This window comes from Apostichopus japonicus, chromosome 15 (genome assembly GCF_037975245.1).
Source record: "Apostichopus japonicus isolate 1M-3 chromosome 15, ASM3797524v1, whole genome shotgun sequence".
Taxonomy (NCBI): Eukaryota; Metazoa; Echinodermata; class Holothuroidea; order Aspidochirotida; family Stichopodidae; genus Apostichopus; species Apostichopus japonicus.
In genome coordinates, this window is record NC_092575.1 from 15,407,897 (window position 1) to 15,431,884 (window position 23,988).

Genomic DNA, 23,988 nt, shown 5'->3' on the forward strand with positions numbered 1-23,988 from the left:
TTAAATTGCTATAAGGTTGAAAAAATGGTCAAACATTTCTTTATGTTAAATGTTTTGGGACAAAATGTTGCTCAAATTGGTTGGATACATATGTACCCAGAGTTGGTAAAGAACAATTGTTTAAGAGTGAAGAAAAGAGCCTCAAGTGACTTGTTTACTTTATGTAGTTGTTAAAGTTAAAGTGTTAGTCTTAAAAATGACTGATGGATTAGAAAACTAGAAGGGAGTGCTTTGGGATATGATTAGAGAGTCAGAATATTTCCCCATGCTTCATGATATGTTATGTAATTATATGTTATACACTAGAAATAATACAATATTGGAAGGTACTTAAACAAAATATCAGATTAACACCATATTTGATCATTCAAATATGTATAGAGTAAGGATTGGAGTGTTGGTGTACGTCTCGTTTCACGTCTCTCTCTAAAGAACTTTTTCGTTTGCTAAATCGTGGTATGTACTTTGTTTTAAATAAATTGGGACATTAAATAAACTGACATATCATGGAATGAAACGAATTATCTAATTGAATTTAACAACTGTATTCGTCCAGGTTACTTTTCACCAACCTGTTAGGTATTTGGAAAAGTACCCTAAGCACCGGAGTATGGTCAGTGGTTGGTTTTTCTTTCAAGTTCTCATTGGATGTTACTCTTAGATCAATAAGATGACAAGAACCTGTGATGGATAAGTAATTGACTTTTATTGGACAATTGACAGAGGCAGATTGTGCGTGGTTTATGTTAACACTATCCAGTGCTAATTGAAACAATGGATACAATGGATAAATTAAGACTTTCGTCTGATAGATATGAAGATATGAAGACACTGTCGAATATATCGGAATGAAATAGAATACTGCTTGTAATTATATTTGTATTCTACGAAGCTCTAGAGAAGACATGGTAATTTTTGTATTACGGACCTACGTAATAGTACTACGTACGTACGTAATTATATCACGTACGTCATAATAAATACGTTTGTTCGTACTATGTAGGACGTACGCACGTGATGATTACTACGTACGTTTATAATAATTATCACGTACGAACGTAATAAAATTACGTACATACGTATTTATTACTACATACATATATAATAAACAATAGGTACGTACTAATTATAACACTTGTCTGACGTAAGCGAGACTACATGATAAACTGTGTGATATATCTTCATTTCCCATGTCCTCTCTAAAACTTCGAAAATTCCAAAGTTGGAGTGTGATGCTTTTAAAAAAACTTGTTTATAAAATCAACACTTCATTATTAACGAATATTTACTTTTCAGGATCAGGATTTCTTAAAATAAAGAAACCTAAAGATGGATGCCGGATTAGTTGCAGAACAGAAAGTGTATGCGAGATGATAATCATGTTGAGTGTAATTTCCTCAACAACAAACAGTCCATCATCTTCTACGACGAAGGAGGAAGTTACACAAAGTACTAAACTTACTATCACTAATACCAGCTATGTCACTTTTACGACATCGCCATATACTATAGATAGAAAGAATTCATTGACTTCCAATATGTCAGAGGAAGAACCTTCTCCGCGAGACCAGACAAAAGTCAATAATCCAGACGATGAAATTATCACTCCTACGATATTTGTGGTCATACTCGCAGCTTTCATTGTCATTCTTATTTTCATTGTACTTGGTTTGTCAAGGAAAATTTTGAAGATCAAGCGAAAGCGTTCCGCAGAGAAGGAAGAATGGATAAATCCTATTTATGAAGGATTTGATGAAGGAAAGGAAAGAGATGGATCTACTGAGCACGAGATATCAATCATTACTAGTCAACCGGATCAAGAAAGTTTGGATGATGGAATGTATCATTACATAGTTACTAGCAACAGCAAACCTATACATGAATCTTAGAACTCCACAACAATTGTCGTTATCGTAAAAGAGATTAGTTTAGGCAAACATTTATCAAGTTAATAACAAGGACAACGAAACTGCTAAGAATTCAATCTTTTCTGAACATTTCATTTCACTAAAGTTGTTAGTTGATTTGTTATAAAAACGTTTTGAAATGATACGAAAAACATTTGCGTTGATTTAAACTTTATTTGTATACATTACTGTGTAAATACATGCTCTCGATGTTCACAATAAAAATGTACAAAATAATATCGAATCTAAAATTAATCTAAATCTGAAAAGTGAGTAAGAAGAGAAAAATATTAACGCATGTCTATACTTAAGCTTTTATAATTCTTTAACAGATAATGGTAAGTTTCTTTCTCTAGACAATCTTAAGAGACAATATCACTAGATTTAAGGTGTGGGAAAGTGGGGGGGGGGGGGGTGGCGATGGGGGCTGCAGCCTTCATATGATACCCGGGCAATATACTGCAATTGTTCCGGGAACTGCCCCCCCCCCCAAATGAATTGCAATGTTATTGCTTAATGAGAGTCAGTTGTTCCGTAAAATTGTTCAAAAGACTAGCATTCTCAGCTGACCCAACTGATCTGACGTTGATGTTGTGGAGTTCTGGCAAAACGTGCACTCCATGCTTACTTTCTCTGTCCATGACGATGTTGTGATATATATCACTGTTAGCATTCCTTTTATCGAATTCAAATTTCAAATATGAGGGGTATCTCACCAGTACACCATTCCATACTGGTTACATTTTCCAAATCTTTACAACCGGCCAATCGAACTGGGCTCCTGGTTACTTACTATAACTGCTGCAGATTTCGTTTATAATGTTATGACATTAATTTATGTTAAGAGCAGGGGAAGTGCAAGCTGAAATGTGACGGGATGGAGGATATAGAAATGTATTTTCTTAAAGTCGAATTGAATCAAATATCAGCGAAAGTAATTAAGAAAGTGTACATATGTTGCAAAATAATTGAAGAAACATTATATGCTGCATTTGCAGTTCACGAGTGCACGCTTGATAACTATGTGCCGCGGTGTTTATGCAAAAACCATGCGGACTACACTGAAGGATTGCAATGATAAAGCACTAAATATGTTTACTTCATATTTATGGGTAGATCTTTTTTTAATAAATGTACCATTGTAATTTCTTTGTATGTGATGATTCATACATGCACTGTATTTATAATTGTGCTATCAGTACTTGTAGGCAGAGGAGCCCAGGAAAAAAAATACCGGTAGAAGGGAAATAATATCGGTAGGTAATGGAGTTAATAAAATACGAATTAGCGATGAGTAAAAAAACATCGATTAAGTGTGCCAAAAGTCCGCGAGCAAAAATAAAGTTATTCTGATTGTGTGTTTATTGATAAGAGAAAAATTAGGTTTGTAGTTACATTTAATTGCCAATAGGAAAAATCAGAAGAGATGTCCGAGTTCGGTTGTCGGGACCCTGGCTGGATGCGACCCTGAAAAGTTATGACCCTAAACATCGTAACTATAACTCGAGTTATATTCCGACTAATAAACTGGGTTGGAAAGGGGCAGTATTGTAGTTTACCAGTAGAACCTACACCAGGGATAATTATGTACCGCGGAGTAAATAGAGACGTCCCTTGCATTGAGCTGTAGAATTGTAATGATAAATTTAAGACACTTTCACTTTAATCTTATGTTAAGTGTAATAATAATGTATTTAATACTGCACTTTCTTTTCTGGTGATGAGTCATACGGTTTCATGCACCGCAACAGCAGTTGCAGATTTTCTGGGAGAGAGGCCAATGAGACAAGTATCGGTATATACCGAAGCTACAATACCAAAATACCGGCGTTTAGAAAAACATCGGTAAAGGTAAGGAATACGGGCGTACAAAGCGAGTTTATATCTTTTTCTGTTTTTTGTAGAAAAAGTATCTTAGAACCAATATTATTTATATTATGTGGAAAAAGAAATCAGATCAGGAGCCCGAGGGTCCGGTTCACATCCCTAAACACACCGCCCCCCCCCCTCTGAGAAGTTCTGACTCATTTTATATGGTAAAGATTCCTATCAAATTGATTGAAAACATACAATATGTTCACTATTGTGTTTAACAAGTAGACCTACATGCGGGATAATTACGTGCCCAGATGTAAATGAAGAGATCACTATAGTGCAGTAGCATATGATAGCAATGCTAGAATTAAGATCTCTTTACTTCAGGTTTGTGTTTCGTGTAATCAATATGTAACCGATACAGCACTTTCTATTTTGTTGATGAGTCACATGGTCTCCTGCATCCTATGATAGTTATAACGCTTTAAACAAAACGTGTAGTTAATGGTTATTCAGGTTAAATTTCATTGTTCACACAATTTTCACCTCTTCGTGCTAAGGGCAAAACTGCTTGAAATATAATCAATATGTATCCAATACAGCACTTTCTATTTCAGTGATGAGTCACACGATCTCCTGCATCCTATGAAAGTTATAACGCTTTAAACGAAACGTAGTTAATGGTTATTCAGGTTAAATTTCATTGTTCACACAATTTTCACCTCTTCGTGCTAAGGGCAAAACTGCTTGAAATATAATATAAGATATAAGATATAAGAATCTTTATTGACCATAAAAGGAATTGGAGTTCACTCCATCTCAGTATAACATACATAAAACAGTCAAAATACATCAAAACATAAGATTTATAATATATACATTTCTTAAGACAATAAAAAATCATGTACTGGCATATAGTAAAAAACCTTATTTCCTACAAAACTCGTTGGCAAGACTAAGAATGGCCCTTGGCAAGAACGAACGTCTGTATCTTTCTGTCCGGCATCTGATGACAATTGGCCTGCCAGTTCGACTGCTATAATCAACCTGATTTCCTAGAGGATGTTCCGACGACGTAATTGACATAATATTTCTTTTAGTTACCCTGACAAGCAGCTCATCTACTGATCTGAGATCATCAGACCGGCAAACTCGCCTCGCTTTTCTAACAAGTGTATTAATCTTAGCCATGTCTCTAGCGGTCGTATTGCCACCCCATGCAGCCAAGCAGAATGTAATAATGGTCTCGATGGCCGCATTGTAGAACAAAGAAATGAGAGAGGGGTCTAGTCTGAATAAATTGAGCTTCCGTAGAAAGAACATACGTTGATTAGTTTTGGCCAGAACAGTATTCACATGTTCACCCCACTCCAATTTATCAGTAATGAAAACTCCCAGATACTTATAAGAATGGACTTGTTCTACTGGCTCGTTCCTAATTTCAATTCTCTCTAGTTGGTGCCCCCTACGCCGGAAATCAACAACAAGCTCCTTTGTTTTAGACACATTCAGTTGTAATCTGTTTTCGTCACACCAGTTCGTAAAGGTGGATATTTCATGCCTATACCCGGTTTCGTCACCACTCTTCTCAATAAGACCTAAAATGCATGTGTCGTCAGCAAATTTAACAATATGCGTGTTGGGTTGTGTGCTGCGACAGTCAGAGGTATAGAGGGTGAAAAGAACGGGTGATAAAACACAACCTTGTGGGGCACCAGTATTCATCACAATATCGCTAGAAACTCTGCCATTCACAAATACTCTCTGTGTCCTATTTGTCAGGAAGTCCAACACCCACTTTGTCAGATTATAGTTGATTCCATAACCACACATTTTGTCAACTAAGATGTGTGGAAGGATGGTGTTGAATGCAGATGAAAAATCTACAAATAGGACTCTAGCAAAATTACCAGGACTATCCAAGTGCCTATACATGGAGTCAACAAAAAACAACAACAAACAACAACACAACAACAACAACAAAAAACAACAACAACAACAAACAACAATCGATATATAACCAATACAGCATTTTCTATTTAAAACTGCTTAAAAATGAATTTAGAAAAAAAGGAGAGCATATCTCGCCGGTTACAAATCATCCACCTCGTTAATACTTGACAAATATGTTTGCTGTCCCAATGTCACGCACGATGTTTAATACTCGTCTAATAAAGAGAGAAAGAACAAGGGAACTTGTACCGCCTCAATCTTATGAAAACTGAAAAAATGCCACTTTTAATATTTAATGTGCATCATTTCGTTAATGAAATATACCCTTTGCCATATTGATAATGAAAAGGTGCTACTCTGATCGTTAGAACAAAAACGAACTTTTTCAGAGAAATTAAAAAAAACTATAGCACGACAATGCCCTTTTAATTAAAAATTTAAGATAAAATATATGAAAAGTGCATTTTTACATTAAACATTTCAAATGTTTGAAATGTCCAAAACAGTCTTATTAATATATTTGTGTACCCCTTGGAATGAGAAAGGATTAATAACCTTTTCACATGCAACAAACAAGGAAGTATTATTTTCTATGGATGAATGTTTTACATCTTTGCTGTTCACTGACATTAAGACAACTGCAGAGGCGTACGACGGTATTTCTGACGGGAGAAGAAAATTGTTATTGTGTTGCTAAGTCAAACTTTCGTAAATAGAAAGAAAAACTAATAGTTAACGAGAATTACACTACAAAGAGATGTTTGAAGGTGAAATAACAGCACTTAACAACTGACTGTTATATACAGTTTTATTAACTAGTACTCAGAGAAAATTTCGTCTAATATGAGAACAGATATAGGCCTACTCAGAGATTCCCCTTAGTTATTTTCAAGAGGGTATTACCGCCTTGTCGTTATGTCGTTGTAGTAAAGTGTTATCAACCCGTCCGTTGAAGAAAATGTTGTTGCATTACCATGGTCATATGTCATAAAGAGCTGCTTTTAACCTTTCGAAATAGTCCACTTAATATTCCAAATATTTTATCACAAGGATAACAAATTTGCAGCATGTTTGGGCACGCTGTACTGTGACTTCTGAAATGAGCAGTGTACTCTCTCACACTGAAGTAAGATGTCCAATGTGACAGCTGATAGTGACCTTGACGTATTTACTGCAATGTCTACACTGGGTTGTTAAAAATTGGTGCAAAATAATAAGGATTGTATTGATGAATATGCATTACTTTCGCAGCTACATCAATTGTGTTGTGGCAATCATGCAGATAAAACAGTAAATCAAAGAGTTCTATGTACCTTCGTTTAATGAATATTCTACAAAGTGACGTTAGCGATAAGCTCTTTCACTTTTGATTTGGTATATTTTCATAACTCGCAAACAACATGCAGTCTTTGAAATTAAGTGTTACAGTTCCGTAGAGCAGTCAACTGCAGATGTGCTAGATTTCGTTAATTCTTACGAGACTGAGACTTAATTCCTTATTGTCATTACTAATTTTTGATGAGTGGTATTCCATTTTCTGTTCTGTTAGACCCGGGGTTTGCTGGTGCTCTCAACAATTTGTTTTGATATACATAGGCCTTCTCATCTTTCATATAGCAATCTTTCTTGTGTACTTTAGGCTTTGTCAGATTGCGATACTTTAAATTGGAAATCATATTTATGACTGCTTTGTAATTATATTAAATCAATTTGAATGTTTACATATTCTGATATTTGTCAAAATGGAATACCGCAAAACTTTGAAAACAATCATTATCCTTGGCTTTGTTCCAAATGTTTTGGTGCAACTATTCTATTGATTACCATTTATAAGTCATATTTAGGTCCCGTTATGCAGTAAACATCAACACATTATAGTACACGAAGAATGAACATGGACAGGAGTGGTTTTCAAAGATGTTTTATCCTTGGATTTGGTCTTTGCTTCGCAAAAGGGGACGAGTTTTGCGACGGTTACAGTCATGAGAATGATAGCGAATTTGTTTATGGAGTACTTGGACAAAACATAGCCTTGTCTGTGAGTTACAGTCTTACTGTGAAAGAGGTTTGTGGGCATTCCGCACAAGTCCTGTGAAATATCTGAATGCAGGATCGTGTTCAGATTGCGGAGTTACTTTGTCAGTGACATCATCCACGGAGACAAAGTGAACACAAGTCTACATATTAACAACATTAATGAGAGTCTTGCTGATATCTATGACTGTAGTTGTCAGCATGATAATGGAACAGATAGGGTGGTATGCTTTAACATCCAAATTAAAAACACCTCGTGTCAACTGGCGTTAACTCAAAATGAGAAAGTAAAGGTAGGTAAAACCTCGGAATATTTATTTGATTTTATCTAGAGTGACTTTCAATGCTTACATGGCCAATTTCGGTCTCTTTAATCAAAATTAATTTATCATTTCATAATTAGTACATAAACCGTGACAATTTCTTCATATGTAATCATTAGCACTATCCACTCTCAAGACCTTAGGTAACTATTTTAGGTTAAATGATTATGGAATCATTGTTTGCCTTCGCAGATATTTCATTACAGTTCTGGAAGTCAACATGATGAGGCAGTACGTACAGTAAATGTTAACATCGACGACAATATCACAGCCAGATGCGTAAGCGATGCTGCAACGCTGAATACTAATTGCAAAAACAGTAAGATGATTACAGGAACCATACATGCACACCCATTGAATATATGTGTGGTTCACTTAAAACAATTCAGAAGAAGAATGAAAATCAACACCTTTAATTATTTTTTATTATTTTTATTATAGACTCATAAATAAATTTAAAGATGCGATGCGGGACTCTACAAAAGTTGGGCAAAATATTTTACCTACCTAACTTTGGATATGGACATATTCATGTAATCAAATTTGGGTAAATTTGTTTAATTACATTTGTTTTCTACGAAGCTCTAGGGAGGACATGGTAAAATAAAATGATTACGTACATACGTAATAATATCACGTACGTAAGTGATATTTATTACGTACGAACGTACTAATCATGACGTACGCACCTGATGAATATTACGTACGTTCGTAATAAATATCACGTATTTACCTACCTATAACATTGGATACGGACGTACTCAACCCAGAACAAGTGAAACATGGACATATTAACTAATTTAATTGCTGAAATGTACTAAGTTGGTCACATTTGTGTATATGTATTTGTTTTTTGGGGAAAATGTTGCTCAAATTTGGATGGATACCTTTGTACCCAGTGTTGGTTAAGAAATATTGCTCAAATGTTTTAGAGTGAAGAAATGTGTAAAGTGACTTGTTTACTTTATGTAGTTGTTAAAGTCAAAGTGTTATTCTGAAATCTTAGTGATGGGATTGTAAAACTACAAGGAGTGCTTTGAGATATGATTACAGAGGCAGAATATTCCCCTCGCTTTATGATATGTTATGTAATTACATGTTACACTAGAAATACTTCAATATTGGAAGGTACTCAAACAAAATATCAGATCAACACCATATTTGATAACTCAATATATGTGAAGAGTAAGGATTGCAATGTAAATGGTGTACGTCTCGTTTCACGTCTCTCCAGATAACGTTTCCTTTTACTAAATACGTACGTAATAGTACTACATACGTACGTAAGAATATCTCGTACGTACTAGGTGATATTTATTACGCACGTGATATATATGAAGTACGCACGTGATAATTACTACGTACGTTCGTAATAATTACCATGTACGTATGTGATATTAGTACGTACGTATTAATTACTACGTACATACATAATGATCAATAGGTACGTACTAATTATAACGAATGTAGGCCTACGTACATACGTGCTTTTACTATGTGATATAGCCAATGTTAACACTTGTCTAACGAGACTAACGTAAACGAGCCTACGTGATATACTGTGTGATACATCTTTATTCCCCATGTCCTCTCTATAGCTTCGTAGCTTTATATAGTTGGTGTGTGACGCTTAAGAAAACTTCTTGCTAAAATCAATACTTCATCATTCATGAATATTTACCTTACAGGATTAGGGAAGTTTAAAATAAAGGAATCACAAGATATGTGCCGGATTAGTTGCATAATAAAGTTTTTAAAGTCATGGATACTTTTTTATTTTAATTAACAAGTGGCAGGGTAGTTTGTGCTGGTTTATGTTAACACTCACTATTGGTAATTGATAGGCCTACAATTGAAAAGATGAAGAACTTAGTCTGATATATTGTTAAAACGACATTCATAACGACATTTCAGAGTTTAATTGTCTTAACAGTGCATATATCGGAATGAATATAGAATACGCATTTGAATTGTTTGGGTGGCGCCTAAAATACCAGTTCTTTTTTAAATCAACACTTAACTTTTACCGAATATTTACTTTTCAGAATCAGGATTATTAAAAGTAAAGAAATCACAATATGGATGCTGGATAAGTTGCAGAATCAACAAGTTATGCAGGACGAGAATCATCTTGAGTGTAATTTCCTCAACAACAAACAGTCCATCAACTTACACGACAAAAGAGGAAGATACACGAAGTACGAAAAACAAATCTGGACAGAAGTTCACCGCTAATATGACCGGTATCTTAGTCGGGGTTATAGTACTCACATTGCTTGTTCTTGTACTAATCTTAATTATTATTTTCTTGTTTCGGTTTGTTTTTTGGAAATATTCGAAGAAGGATGAACGTGAATATTCAAGAGATATCCGTCTCTTCACAGCCGCAACTGGCGAAACTACATATTCAAAAACTATATATCCATCGACGATAGATTATAGTGATATTGAATATGCAAGACAAATTTATCCATCGATATTGGATAACAGTGATATTGAATATGAGAGACATATTCATAATTTAGTTCCTCTTTATGACGATATCAAATGATAAGCAGTGCCTACCACAATTATCATGATTTAAGCAAAGGAAGAAAATACTTGTTTTTAAATATATATCGTTACGAAGTACGTTCATTAAAGGTACTTTTGTTAAGGTTTGTTATGATGGTCTACACTTCAAAATCGAAAGACAATTTTTGCCCCTTTGTATTAATTACCCGATGAGATATTATATGTTTGTTTGCGACTACTGTAACTTTACATATTTTTTTAAATGGAATCGGATGTGCTCGAAATCACCACAGTCATTAAATTGCCGGGTTGTGTATATTGTCAAGTGTTCTATCTCTCTCTCTCTCTCCACCTCTCTCCACCTCTCTCTCTCTCTCTCTCTCTCTCTCTCTCTCTGTGATTTGCATATTTTAAGCAGTGATATTCCAATAAAAAAAAGAGAATGTAAAGAATGGATAGAACTTGGAATTACGAATCATTTTCGGAATTATCTGATTGTACCATGGCATAGCAACGGAAAGTAAGCTATAGCTGTAAGTGTACTTGCAACTGTCCCCAAATGTTTTCAAATATGGAGCTAAACTATTCTGTAAATGAAAGCGTTTGGCCAAATATTCACTATTTATTAACTTTATTTGTGTTAGCGTACTTAAATTTACTAGATTGTCATATTTGTGTGTTTTAAATGTCAAGAAACGTAAGCACTATCCCCATACTATTCTTTCTATAACTTTCTTACTGTAAATATTCAATATTTATTTAAACAAAGAATGACGTTTTAACTCTTTTATATTCATCCACGTTAATTTTGGACAGATTCCGCCGCTTTTTAAGTAGCCTGAGTCATGAGTTAACAACAATGAGTTAACTTTACCAGTTTAGTCTTTAAGTGGCCATAACTAGGATCACCGTGCTAAATTTAAAAAGTTTGTGTGTTCGACGTTATTTTGAAAGGGATATTTCTAAGTACCTGACGTGATTTATTGCCAATTCTCATTCAGGACTCCATATATAATCAAATCAACAGGCTCTCTAGTGGATAAGCAATTTGCTAACAGCTTTAATTTTATTTTGGTAATCAAATGTAATTAGGATGCTAGGATGCGAGTGTACATTATTACTTGGTCATTACATGTGCTTCATTTTATTCATAATGCATTTTAATTACATAGACTCATCAGATAATGGTACATTTAAGACTATAAATTCTCAATAAGACATGGCGTAGTATTGATAGCAATATTCTCATCGTTGTGACCGTGAAAGTGCATTGAATTTTTATTGAGAAAGAGCTTAATCATATTTCATGTTGAGATTTATGGAGGGTGTCAAAATAGTCATTAGCACAACATTACGTGTAGAAGTAATCATCGACCTAGAGTATAGCCTACGCATGGATCACACTGCACCATTTCACAGCTAAAAGTATTTTTTATAGGAGAGGTCCCTCGACAGCTTCCCGCTGCAAAACTCATTTGTAGGTGTTGTGCTGAATAATACTTTAAGAAATGCTTTGTAGACATGTTTATCTTCACCTGATCAGAAAATAGGACACACGCATGCACATTTTTTTGACAGTAGGCTTGCTAACCAACGTCCAAAGTCTATATGCCTCCTACCCAAACAATAAGGGATACAGTTTGTAGGAGGAGGAAAGAACAGGAAAAGAAACATTACAAATCATCACCTATCAGATGTTCATGCTATTTTCGTTTTGGTTTCATAGCACACACAGTCCCAAGCGTTTCAATATGTACACAAATGGTTCAATCCGTCGGAGACTCTGCGTTCTTTGCAGGAATAAGTCTATCCATGCAGGGTGCGTCAAGGCATGTATTCGTCCATTTTCAACGACAATATATTCCTAGTCCCAATGAGGTTTTAAAGCGTTTTGACCCGAAGTGCGAGATAACTTCAAAGTCGGCAGTAACGGCATGCGTTTCGTCAAGTCTTATACAGTTATTGAAGAGGCGTATTTCACATGGAGTTATACTTTTGACAATGCGGACCTAATATCATGTTACCTTTGGTGAAGGTTTATATAGGGCAGTGGTGGAAACTACTTGGGCAGACGCTACATATAGTTATCGTGTTTTTTAAATTTCCTAAATCACAGATCTGAAATGAAGATTTAAACTTAAATTGTAAAATGTTGTGAACTAATCTGGCCAAAGGTGTCTGTTGTAGCAATATACTATGGCGATTAAGTTGACCAATGCGAGAATGGTTCCATTTATGTTGTACAGTGAATGTAGTATATTGAACAAAATGACTTTTAGCATTCGTTCAAGTATATGCCAAGTCTGCTGTACTCCTTAACAGTTCTTAGAAATATGATTTCATCTCAGTCATACATGCTCATGTTCTTTGTTCTTACATGAAGTTACTTTCTATATAAGTTGTTCACTTGTCATGTACAACACAGTTCAATAAAATACCCGCTTCCTCTACTTATAGAGTCCTTTTATATTTGTAGCTTATCCCACGTATATATATATATATATATATATATACTTAATGGTCGATACACCAGTTTTTCCCTGGATACTCCCATGCAAAGCTACGACTCTAAACATCTTAACGATAACTCGAGTTATATTCCGATTGGAAAGTTATATTCCGCATGGTTATATTCCGATTGGTTATATCCTTGATTGGAAAGAGGCAGTATGTTCGTAGTGTTGTTCACCAGTAGAACATACACCAGGGATAACTATATGCCGCGGGGTAAACAGAAGTCCCTCGCATTAAGCACAAGCATTACAACGATACATTTAAGACACTTTCACCTCAGGCTTATGTTAAGTGTTTAACGTATTAAAAACTGCATTTTCTTTTCCAGTGATGCGTCATACGGTTTTATGCACTGCAGCATCAGTTACAGATTTTTTGGAAAAGAGGCCAATGAGTAAAGTATATACCGAAGCTACAATAACAAAATACCGGCGTTTATAAAAACATCGGTAAAGGTAAGGAATACGGGCGTACAAGTAGTAGTAGTAAGTTGAGTCTCGTCTATCCGACATGCTCAGTGATTAACCTCCGCCACGTATCACGATCTTGCGCAAGGTTTATTACTTCCTCGAATTTGTTAATGTTAACGTGCTTAAATTGCGACTTTATTTTTCCAAGCAAGGTAGTCACGGGCCTTCCTACTGGTTTAGCAGTATGTCTCAGTGCTTCTCTTAAAGCAACCTTTGCTGGAGCGTCCTCCTGGAGTCTTGCTACATGACCGAAAAATCTCAAGCTTCTATGTGCGACTATCGATGACCAAGGTGTTTGGTTGGTTTCATTGTAGAGCTCATCGTTTGATAACCAATTGTTATTGGTCCATCTAATGTTGAGAATATCACGAAATAGATTCCTTTGAAAGTGTCAATTTTGCGATCAAGGAATTACTCTTTAATAAAGCGTGGTTTCTTCATTACTGCTCTCTGATGTTCCGAGAAAAGTATCTTTGTTGCTATATTATTAATATTAAGCGCAAAAGAATTCAGAAGAGGGCCACAAGAGCCCGGGACACGTCCCTGGTGTTCCCTTTGAGAACTTCTGACTCTAAACATTCTATTACTGAATCCTATAATATTGATGGAAACAGACAGTATGTGCCATGTTGTGTTTCACAAGTAGGCCTACACGCGGGATAATTACGCGCAGAAATGCATATGCAGAGATCAATTTAGTTATAATCAGTAGCATACTAATGATAGAATTAAGATCTCTTTACTTCAGGTTTGTGTTGCGTGTATTCATTATGTATCCAACACTGCACTTTTTGTTTCGATGATGACTCGTTCGATCTCATGCATCCTATGATAGAAATAACTCTTTACATGAAATGACGTTAATGGTAATTCAAGTTACATTTCATGGTTCACAAAATTCTCACCTCTTCGTGCTGAGAGCGAAACTGTTTGAAAATGTATTTAGAAAGAAAAAGGAGAGCATATCTCGCCGGTTACAAATCGTCCACCTCGTTAATACTTGACAAATATGTTTGCTGTCCCATTGTGACGCACGATGTTTTAATACTCGTCTAATAAAGAGAAAAGAACAGGAGAACTTGTATTGCATCAGAAATCCTAAAAAAACCCGCTTTTAATAATTTGATGTGCATCATTTAGTTAATGAAATATACCCTTTTCCACATTAATAAAGAAAAAGTGCTTCTTTGATAGTTAGAACAGAAACAAACTTTATAAGAGAGTTTCTCTGTCAGTGACATCATCACCAGAGACAAACTGAACACCAGTCCACATATTAACAACATTCATGATAGTATTGCTGGTATCAATGACTGTAGCTGTCAGAATGAGAATCGATTAGATAAAGTGAAAAGCTTTAACCTACAAATTGAAAACCCTTCGTGTCAATAAGAGTAAACTCAAAATGAGAAAGTTAAGGTAAGATCACAATGCTTGCTACTATGATGTTTGTGGTCATACTCACAGCTTTCATTGTCATACTTGTTTTCACTAAACTTGTTTTATTGCTGAAAATTTTGAAGGGCAAGCGAAAGCGTTCCGCAGAGAAGGAAGAATGGGTAAATCCTATTTATGAGGGATTTGAAGAAGGAAGGGAAAGAGATGAATCTACTGAGCACGAGATATCTATCATTGCTAGTCAACCGGATCAAGGAACTTTGGATGATGGAATATATCATTTGGTAGTTACTAGCAATAACAAACCTATACATGAATCTTAGAACTCCATAACAGTTGTTGTTATCGCAAAATCGATTAATTAAGGCAACCATTTATCAAGTTAGTAACAAAGGCAACTAAAACTGTTAAGAACTCAATCTTTTCTTAACATTTCATTAGGTAGCTGAACTTAAATTTGTTATACAAACGTTATGAAATTGATACGAAAAACATTTGCTTTGATTCCAACTTTATTTGTATCCATAACTGTGTAAATACATGCTGTCGATGCTCACAATGAAAACTTCGGATCAATGTGCTAACCTAGAGTATAAATGTACAGAACAAAGGGAAAACATAAAGAAAATCATATCTAAAACATAAAAAGGTGAGATGAGGAGAAAGGTGTAGGGGTGGAATGGTGGGGATGGGCGATGGGCCCCATATGATATTCGGGTAATATGCTGCGAATATTGTTGATAAGACTAACGTTGTCAGCTTACCCAATTAATCATCGACAACTCTAAGTTGTCTGATGATCGCTCAACACGTGAAACTCTGAGTTACAGCTAATAGTGTTCTACAAGTCTCAAAATTTATATATATATATATATATATATATATAATTAACATAAAGTCTGTTCAAAGTATCTCTTTCGAGATCCGGCTTTAGGAATCACAAATGATTTTCGAGTTGGTTAGCATCATGTTTGATCTCTAGAGTAAGGCAAAATATGTCACCAAAAACAGAACTAGTATTGTTCGATACAGGTGACAAATGCCTACAGTGGAATTACGACCTTCCTTACCGGTTTAGAACCTCTAGACATACAATCAGCGTCCATGGCCTAGTTGGTTAGGGTGTCCACGTACAAAGCGGGAGGCCCGGGTTCGAATCCCGGTTGAGGCTGGAAGTTTTTTCACTGTTCTTGATTTTCCAACTCATTACGATTTTCATTTATATATATTCATTGCCATTGCCGTTTACCTCCATTTCATTTACATAAAGTCTGTTCAAAGTATCTCTTTCGAGATCTGGCTTTAGGAATCACAAATGATTTTCGAATTGGTTAGCATCATGTTTGATCTCTAGAGTAAGGCAAAATGTGTCACCAAAAACAGAACTAGTATTGTTCGATACAGGTGACAAACGCCTACAGTGGAATTACGACCTTCCTTACCGGTTTAGAACCTCTGGACATACAATCAGCGTCCATGGCCTAGTTGGTTAGGGTGTCCGCGTACAAAGCGGGAGGCCCTGGTTCGAATCCCGGTGGAGGCTGGAAGTTTTTTCACTGTTCTTGATTTTCCAACTCATTACGATTTTCATTTATATATATATATATATATATATATATTGTTACAAAAATAGGTGACCTTTTGTTTAATCATAATTATATTGTAGTGCATTAAAGCTACCGTAGATTACGGCTGTTAAACGTCACGGCGATGAGTGCACATGAAGGCGTCGTGGGCCGGAAGCTGAGCTTCCGCTACTATTGTTTAACTTTGTTCAGTTACTTCCTGACACGTGCTGTGTGAGAGTTACGGCCAGCCTGCACTGATACGCAGGGTTAGGACACACCTGTTTTTGCCTCCGAAGAGAAAGGATCGTTATCAAAGTGGTCGTTATATATATAGATTAGAATTAGAATCGTCAAGTTGTGATTGAACTTTTGTCGTTTGTATAGTCAGTCAATTTCTCTGTGTTCGATTTGGGTAAACCAACTGTTAGTTAGCCCTAATAACTTTATATTCTGGAGTCGTTGTGCACCGTCGCCCAAGAAGTTTTGCCGGGAATCTAACAGAGCCTAGAGTAAGTACCAGTAATCAACCTATATATATAAATCGGTCGTATAGAGACCAGACGTTGAACACCTAAATTAACGGTGACATTAATCAGGCAGAGTGTAACTCGACATCTGTCTGGCTGGGGGTTAAATTATTCCGTATCAAGGGGGAAATTACATTTACATATTTCTGCTGGTATTCTGGACCTAACGGTAGGGCCTCTTTCATTTTTACGGAACCACATATCTTAACTGTTGTTATATTCTAGATGTAGGGACCATCTTTCCACCCCATACCCGCGGAATTGACGGTATTCCGCCTAACAGCGGAATACAGGGCTATTCCGCCTACCCGCGGAATTGATGGTATCCGCCTTACAGCGGGACAGAGGGTTATTACGCATAATAGCGGAACGAAGGGCTATTCCGCCTACCCGCGTAATTGACGGTATTCCGCCTAACAGCGGAACAGAGGGTATTCCGCCTACCCGCGGAATTGACGGTATTCCGCCTAACAGCGGAACAGAGGGTATTCCGCCTACCCGCGGAATTGAGTGGATTCCGCCGAACAACGGAAAGGAGGCTTGTTCCGCCTATTTTTGCGGAATATATTATTATACTGGTTTCTGGCGGAATTAGGAATATTCCGCAGGTCATATACTGGGACTCTACACCTGACTAGTTGTCATCAGGGTCCTACATTGTGTTGCATTGATGTTTCTTCATATATATACTTAATAGATGTATTCAGATGTTCATTTAATGCCTGTAGCATGAAACTGAAAGCAAGTCGTGTTGTAAATAGATTGTTTATACCTACGACCTTGTGTGCCTGAGTATTTATTTCAGAACAGAACTCCGTTCCAGTGATCCTAGACTCCAGTCGAGACCTGATCTCACACCACGGACGAGGTAGCGTTACAATATATATATATATATATATATATATATATATATATATATAAATATATATAATGTTACTACATGAGAACACCCGTACTGCAATACAAATTACGAGGAATAGGGTTTCTGGATGTTTTCACCATCCAAACTATCACCAACCCTTGAAGATGGTTGAATCAGGCAATACTTATTCCTCAGATAAGGGGGGGGGGGGGGTAAACGCTTCCTGAATTTTTAAAATGAGTGAACATTACTTAACACTCTAGCAAATCGGGGATAATAAATATGAAGTTTAAGGGGAGAAGATAGGTTAAATGTCTGATAGACTCACATACCACAGCATATTATATGTACATTACAATATGACTATATATATACATATTGTATAAAATGTATGAAATCTACTACAGCAGTGACGATGTTGATTGTCATCGGGTAATTGCCAAAAATCGTCTACAGGCTGGTAACATATATTTACACAAGCCAAAATCAGCCAAACTTACATTATCAAGTTCTTGAATAATTGAATTGTATAAATACATATACTTCTTGATACTAAACTTCTATTACATTAGACTTCAAGACAGTTTTGTAAAATTTCGAATATGGTTTGTGTTGTTATGTAAAATGTTTCATAACGAAATGCTTTACTGTTAATGTATATTAACAAACACCCCTAACGAAATGCTTGCCCTTAACGAAACAAATATGCCCCTAGTATTTGTTATCAGCTATTAGGATGATAAGTTCTTAACTTCTTTTTGAAGTATACTCTCCCCGCCAGGATACTATAGCTGTCTTCATTATGTATCGGGCCATTCATTTATAGCGATATTCATTGTTCTACTGTCTATGGGGTTTCCCCTAACTTTGTAAGCGAGAACAATGCAAAGCAGTGCGACGGATACGCCTACATATCGAAAGCAGTTAGTAATGTGCGAGTCTGACTTTATTGGATTAATACATAACTTGATACACAATAGACTGAATATTACACAATATATTAAGGCTACAAAATGGAACCCGAAAATGTAATATAATTTCACTTACAAAGGCTACAAAGGTGACTAACTATCTCTATCTAGGTTTGTTATAATAGGGATAAGTGGTGCCTCGATTTGATGCTTTCAGTATCAGGAATGACTCACAGTGTCAGATGTCTTATAACCTGTTAAACTGACGCTTAACCGCTCTATCCTAACAGTGTGCTGCAGACTGTTTGCGGTATATGAGTCTCAACGTCCGTATATATGCAAAACTTTATGATGTAACTATTTTATTGATTGCCATTCATAAGTCATATTTGTTTCCGGTAATGCAGTAAATATCAACACATTTGAGTACACGATGAATCAAAATGGACAGGAGTGGCTTTCAAGGATGTTTTATCCTTGGATTTGTTCTTTGCCTTGCATCAGGGGGCGATTCTTGCGATGGATACAGTCATAGGAATGATACCGAATTTGTTTATGGAGTACTTGGACAAAACATAACCTTGTCCTGTGAGTTACAGTCTTACTGTGAAAGAGGTCCGTGGGCATTCCGTACAAGTCCTGTGAAATATTTGTATGCAGAATCGTGTTCAGAATGCGGAGAGAGTTTCTCTGTTATTGACATCATCCACGGAGACAAAGTGAACACCAGTCTACATATTTACAACATTAATGAGAGTCTTGCTGGTATCTATGACTGTAGCTGTCAGCATGAAGAAGGAACAGATAGGGTGAAATGCTTAAACCTACAAATTGAAAACGCTTCGTATCAATTAGAGTTAACTCAAAATGAGAAAGTAAAGGTAGGTAAAACTTTGGAATATTTAATTGATTTTTATCTAGAGTGACTTTCAATGCTTACATGACCAATTTCTGTCTATTTGATCTTAAGTAGTTTATTATTCCATAATTACTACCTATACCGTGGAAATTTCTTCATATGTTGTCACGATCCCTGTATTATAAACACAGTCCACTCTCGAGATATTTTAGGTAGTTATGTTGGGTGAAATGATAATGGAATCATTGTTTGCCTTCGCAGGTATTTGATAACAGTTCTGGAAGTCAACATAAGGCAATACGTACAGTAAATGTTAACACCGATGACAATATCACAGCCAGATGCGTAAGCAATGCTGCAAAGCTGAAAAATAATTGCACAAACAGTAAGTTTTATTACAGCAATCATATCAATCCCATAGAATATATGTGTGATTCACTGAATACAATTCAGAAGAAGAATGAAGACTAAACATCTTAAACTATTTTAAACTCACAAATTTGTAAAGTACAAAGATGTGATGCAACACTCTATAAAATTTGGGCCAAATATTGAACCTATCTGTGACATTGGATACGGACGTATGCAACCAAGCAAGTTTGTGTAAAGTTCAACCCAGAACAAGTAAAATATGGACAGATTAACAAATTAAATTGCTATAAGTTGATAAGTTGGTCAAACACGTCTGCATGTTAATTGTCTTGGGGCAAAATGTTGCTCAAAATGTTTGGATACATATGTACCCAGAGTTGGTAAAGAACATTGCTCAAATGTTTAAGAGTGAAGAAAAGAGTCAAGTGACTCGTTTACTTTAAGTAGTTGTTAAAGTTAAAGTGTTAGTCTTAAATTTGATTTGATTTGATTTGATTTTATTCGGCAAAATATCATTCTTCATCTACATACAAAAAAAATTGCACATAAAGATAAACATTTAAAATACAAGATGGGAATATACTTAAATGCATCAAAAAGAAAATAACATGCCAAGGATAACCCTTCAAGCTAAAAGCTTATTTCCGAAGTGGTCCTTATAACCTTAAAAATTCCATAGATAAGAAATAAACTATTAAAACATCTAAAACATGCAAGAAAGATATTTACAAGCTATACATTCATATGATTTAAAGGGTAGGCTTTGGCATCTTTTTTAAAATTGTATTTCAGCAGGATGGATTTTATGTTTTCAGGTAGCCTGTTCCAGTTTTTAATTGCATTGTAATAAAAAACCAAGCCCTGTCCGTTTTAATTTTGGGAAGTTGAAAATTAAAAATACTACCTCTTGTGTTTTGGCTATAAAGACTATTTACTCTAATAAAACTCTCCCTCATATAAACTGGAGAGGTACCATGGAAAACATTAAAAACATGATTCAGACGAAGCTGTTCAGCCCTAGTGTTGATGTTCAAAATACCAAGAAATATTAGTGATGGAATTGTATAACTACATTGAGTGCTTTGGAATATGATTAAATAGTCAGAATAATTCCCCTCGCCTCATGGTATGTTATGTAATTATATGTTACACTAGAAATATTATAATATTGGCAGGTACTCAAACAAAATATCAGATCAACACCATATTTAATAATTCAAATATGTATAGTGTATGGTTTGCATTGTAAATGGTGTACGTCTCGTTTCACGTCTCTCTTCAGAGAAATTTGTATTTTACTAAATCTTGGTATGTACTTTGTTTTAAATAAATTTGGCCATTACTTATACTGAAATATCATGGAATGAAACGAATTAGCTGATGGAAGTTGCATAAATCTCGTTTGCAATTTTGCGGTATATTGACAGGAAACGTCAAAAAACAACTGTATCCACCCAGGTTACGTTTCACCAACCTTTTAGGTATTTGTAAAAGTACCATGAGCACCGGAGTATGATCAGTGGTTGGATTTGCTTTCAAGTTACGTACTATGTATGACGTACGCACGTGATGATTACTACATACGTTCGTAATAATTATCACGTACGTACGTGATGATTACTACGTATGTAGGTATGAATTACTACGTACACGCGTAATAATCAATACGTACATACTAATTATAACAAATGTAGGCCTACGTACATACGTACGTGCTTTTATTACGTGATATAGCCTATGTTAACACTTGTCTGACGTAAGCGAGCCTACTTGATATACTGTGTGATACAACTTCATTTCCCATGTCCTCTCTATAGCTTCGTAGTTTTCCATAGTTGTTGTGTGACGCTTAAGAAAACTTTATAAAATCAAAGCTTCATTATTCACGAATATTTACTTTTCAGGATCAGGGTTGTTAAAAATAAAGGAGTCAAAAGATAGATGCCGGATTAGTTGCAGAATCAAAAGGGTATGCCAGACGAAAATCACCTTGAGTGTAATTTCCTCAACAACAAACATTCCATCAACTTCCATGACGACGGAGGAAGTTACACGAAATACTTACCTTACTATCACTAAGACCAGTACTGTCACTTTTGCGACATCGCCATATACTACAGATATAAACAGTTCACTGACTCACACTATGTCAGAGGAAGAACCTTCTCCGCGGGACCAGACAAAAGTCACTACTCCAGCCGACTCTATGATCTTTGTGGTCATACTCGCAGCTTTCATTGTCATTCTTATTTTCATTGTACTTGTTTTGTTGCTGAAAATTTTGAAGGGCAAGCGAAAGCGTTCCGCAGAGAAGGAAGAATGGATAAATCCTATTTATGAAGGATTTGAAGAAGGAAAGGAAAGAGATGGATCTACTGAGCACGAGATATCTATCATAGCTAGTCAACCGGATCAAGAAACTTTGGATAATGGAGTGTATTATTACGTAGTTACTAGCAGTAACAAACCTATACATGAATCTTAGAACTCCATAACAGTTGTCGTTATCGTAAAAGAGATTAATTAAGGCAAACATTTATCAAGTTAATAACAAGGACAACGAAACTGCTAAGAACTCAATCTTTTCTGAACATTTCATTTCACTAGAGTTGTAAGTTGACTTGTTATACAAACGTTTTGAAATGATACGAAAAACTTTGCTTTGATTCCAACTTTATTTGTATACATAACTGTGTAAATACATGCTCTCGACGTTTACAATGAAAATGTACAAAATAAAGAAAAAAACTAAAATAATATCGAATCTAAAACTTAGAAAAGTGAGTAAGAAGAGAAAAATATGAACGCATGTCTATACTTAAGCTTTTATAATTCTTATACAGATAATGGTAAGTTTCTTTCTCTAGACAATCGTAAGAGACAATATAACTAGATGTAAGGTGAGAAAGTGGGGGGGGGGTGGCGATGGGGGCTGCAGCCCCCATATGATACCCGGGAAATATACTGCAATTGTTCCGGGAACTGCTCCCACCCCAAATGAAGTGCAATGTTCTTGCTTGAAGAGAGTCAGTTGTTCCGTAAAATTGTTCAAAAGACTAGCATTCTCAGCTTACCCAACTGATATGACGTTGATGTTGTGGAGTTCTGGCAAAATGTGCACTCCATGCTTACTTTCTCTGTTCATGACGATGTTGTGATATATATCACTGTTAGCATTCCTTATATCGAATTCGAATGTCAAAGATGAGGGGTATCTCACCAGAACACCCATCCATACTGGTTACATTTTCCAAATCTTTCCAACCGGCCAATCGAACTGGGCTCCTGGTCACTTACTATAATTGCTGTAATAATAATAATAATTATCATGATTATGAATTGCTGTAGATTTCGTTTATAATGTTATGACATTAATTTATGTTAAGAGCAGGGGTATCTCACCAGAACACCCATCCATACTGGTTACATTTTCCAAATCTTTCCAACCGGCCAATCGAACTGGGCTCCTGGTCACTTACTATAATTGCTGTAATAATAATAATAATTATCATGATTATGAATTGCTGTAGATTTCGTTTATAATGTTATGACATTAATTTATGTTAAGAGCAGGGGGAAGTGCAAGCTGCAATGTGACGGGATGGAGTATATAGAAATGTATTTTCTTAAAGTCGAATTGAATCAAATATCAGCGAAAGTAATTGAGAAAGTGTACATGTGTTGCAAAATAATTGAAGAAACATTATACGCTGCATTTGCAGTTCACGAGTGCACGCTTGATAACTATGTGCCGCGGTGTATATGCAAAAACCATGCGGGCTACACTGAAGGATTGCAATGATAAAGTACTAAATATTTTTACTTCATATTTATGGGTAGATCTTTTTTTAATAAATTTACCATTGTAATTTCTTTGTATGTGATGATTCATACGTGCACTCTATTTATAATTGTGCTATCAGTACTTGTAGGCAGAGGAGCCCAGGAAAAAAAATATCGG

At 35.6% G+C, this 23,988-nt stretch overlaps 3 protein-coding genes across 6 annotated transcripts in view; all 3 read left to right on the forward strand.

The window, feature by feature from the left end:
* Positions 1-2,297, forward strand: part of LOC139980926 (uncharacterized) — a 51,634-nt gene extending 49,337 nt beyond the window's left edge. Inside the window, exon 3 of one of the 2 annotated variants that reach the window (XM_071992973.1) lies at positions 1,297-2,288. In XM_071992973.1, coding sequence (XP_071849074.1) covers positions 1,297-1,889 — 593 coding nt within the window. In that variant the 3' untranslated portion in view covers positions 1,890-2,288. Of the gene's footprint in view, positions 1-1,296 lie in introns of both variants that reach the window. The other variant, XM_071992972.1, reaches the window with a different exon arrangement.
* Positions 1-12,996, forward strand: part of LOC139980927 (uncharacterized) — a 72,648-nt gene extending 59,652 nt beyond the window's left edge. The window contains exons 1-3 of one of the 3 annotated variants that reach the window (XR_011797739.1): positions 6,168-8,002; positions 8,225-8,351; positions 10,078-12,996. Coding sequence is in view for 1 of the 3 variants with exons in the window: in XM_071992975.1 (XP_071849076.1) it covers positions 10,078-10,583 (506 nt within the window). In the remaining 2 variants the exon portion in view is untranslated. Of the gene's footprint in view, positions 1-6,167; positions 8,003-8,224; positions 8,352-8,473; positions 8,580-10,077 lie in introns of those variants that run through there. The other 2 variants (XR_011797740.1, XM_071992975.1) reach the window with 2 other exon arrangements.
* Positions 12,997-19,035: 6,039 nt separating this feature from the next.
* LOC139981493 (uncharacterized) lies at positions 19,036-23,874 on the forward strand. The gene is made up of 3 exons (XM_071993906.1): positions 19,036-19,677; positions 19,917-20,040; positions 21,932-23,874. The coding sequence occupies exons 1-3, from the start codon at positions 19,240-19,242 to the stop codon at positions 22,510-22,512; spliced, it is 1,143 nt and encodes a 380-aa protein (XP_071850007.1). The 5' UTR covers positions 19,036-19,239; the 3' UTR covers positions 22,513-23,874.
* The last annotated feature ends 114 nt before the right edge of the window (positions 23,875-23,988 follow it).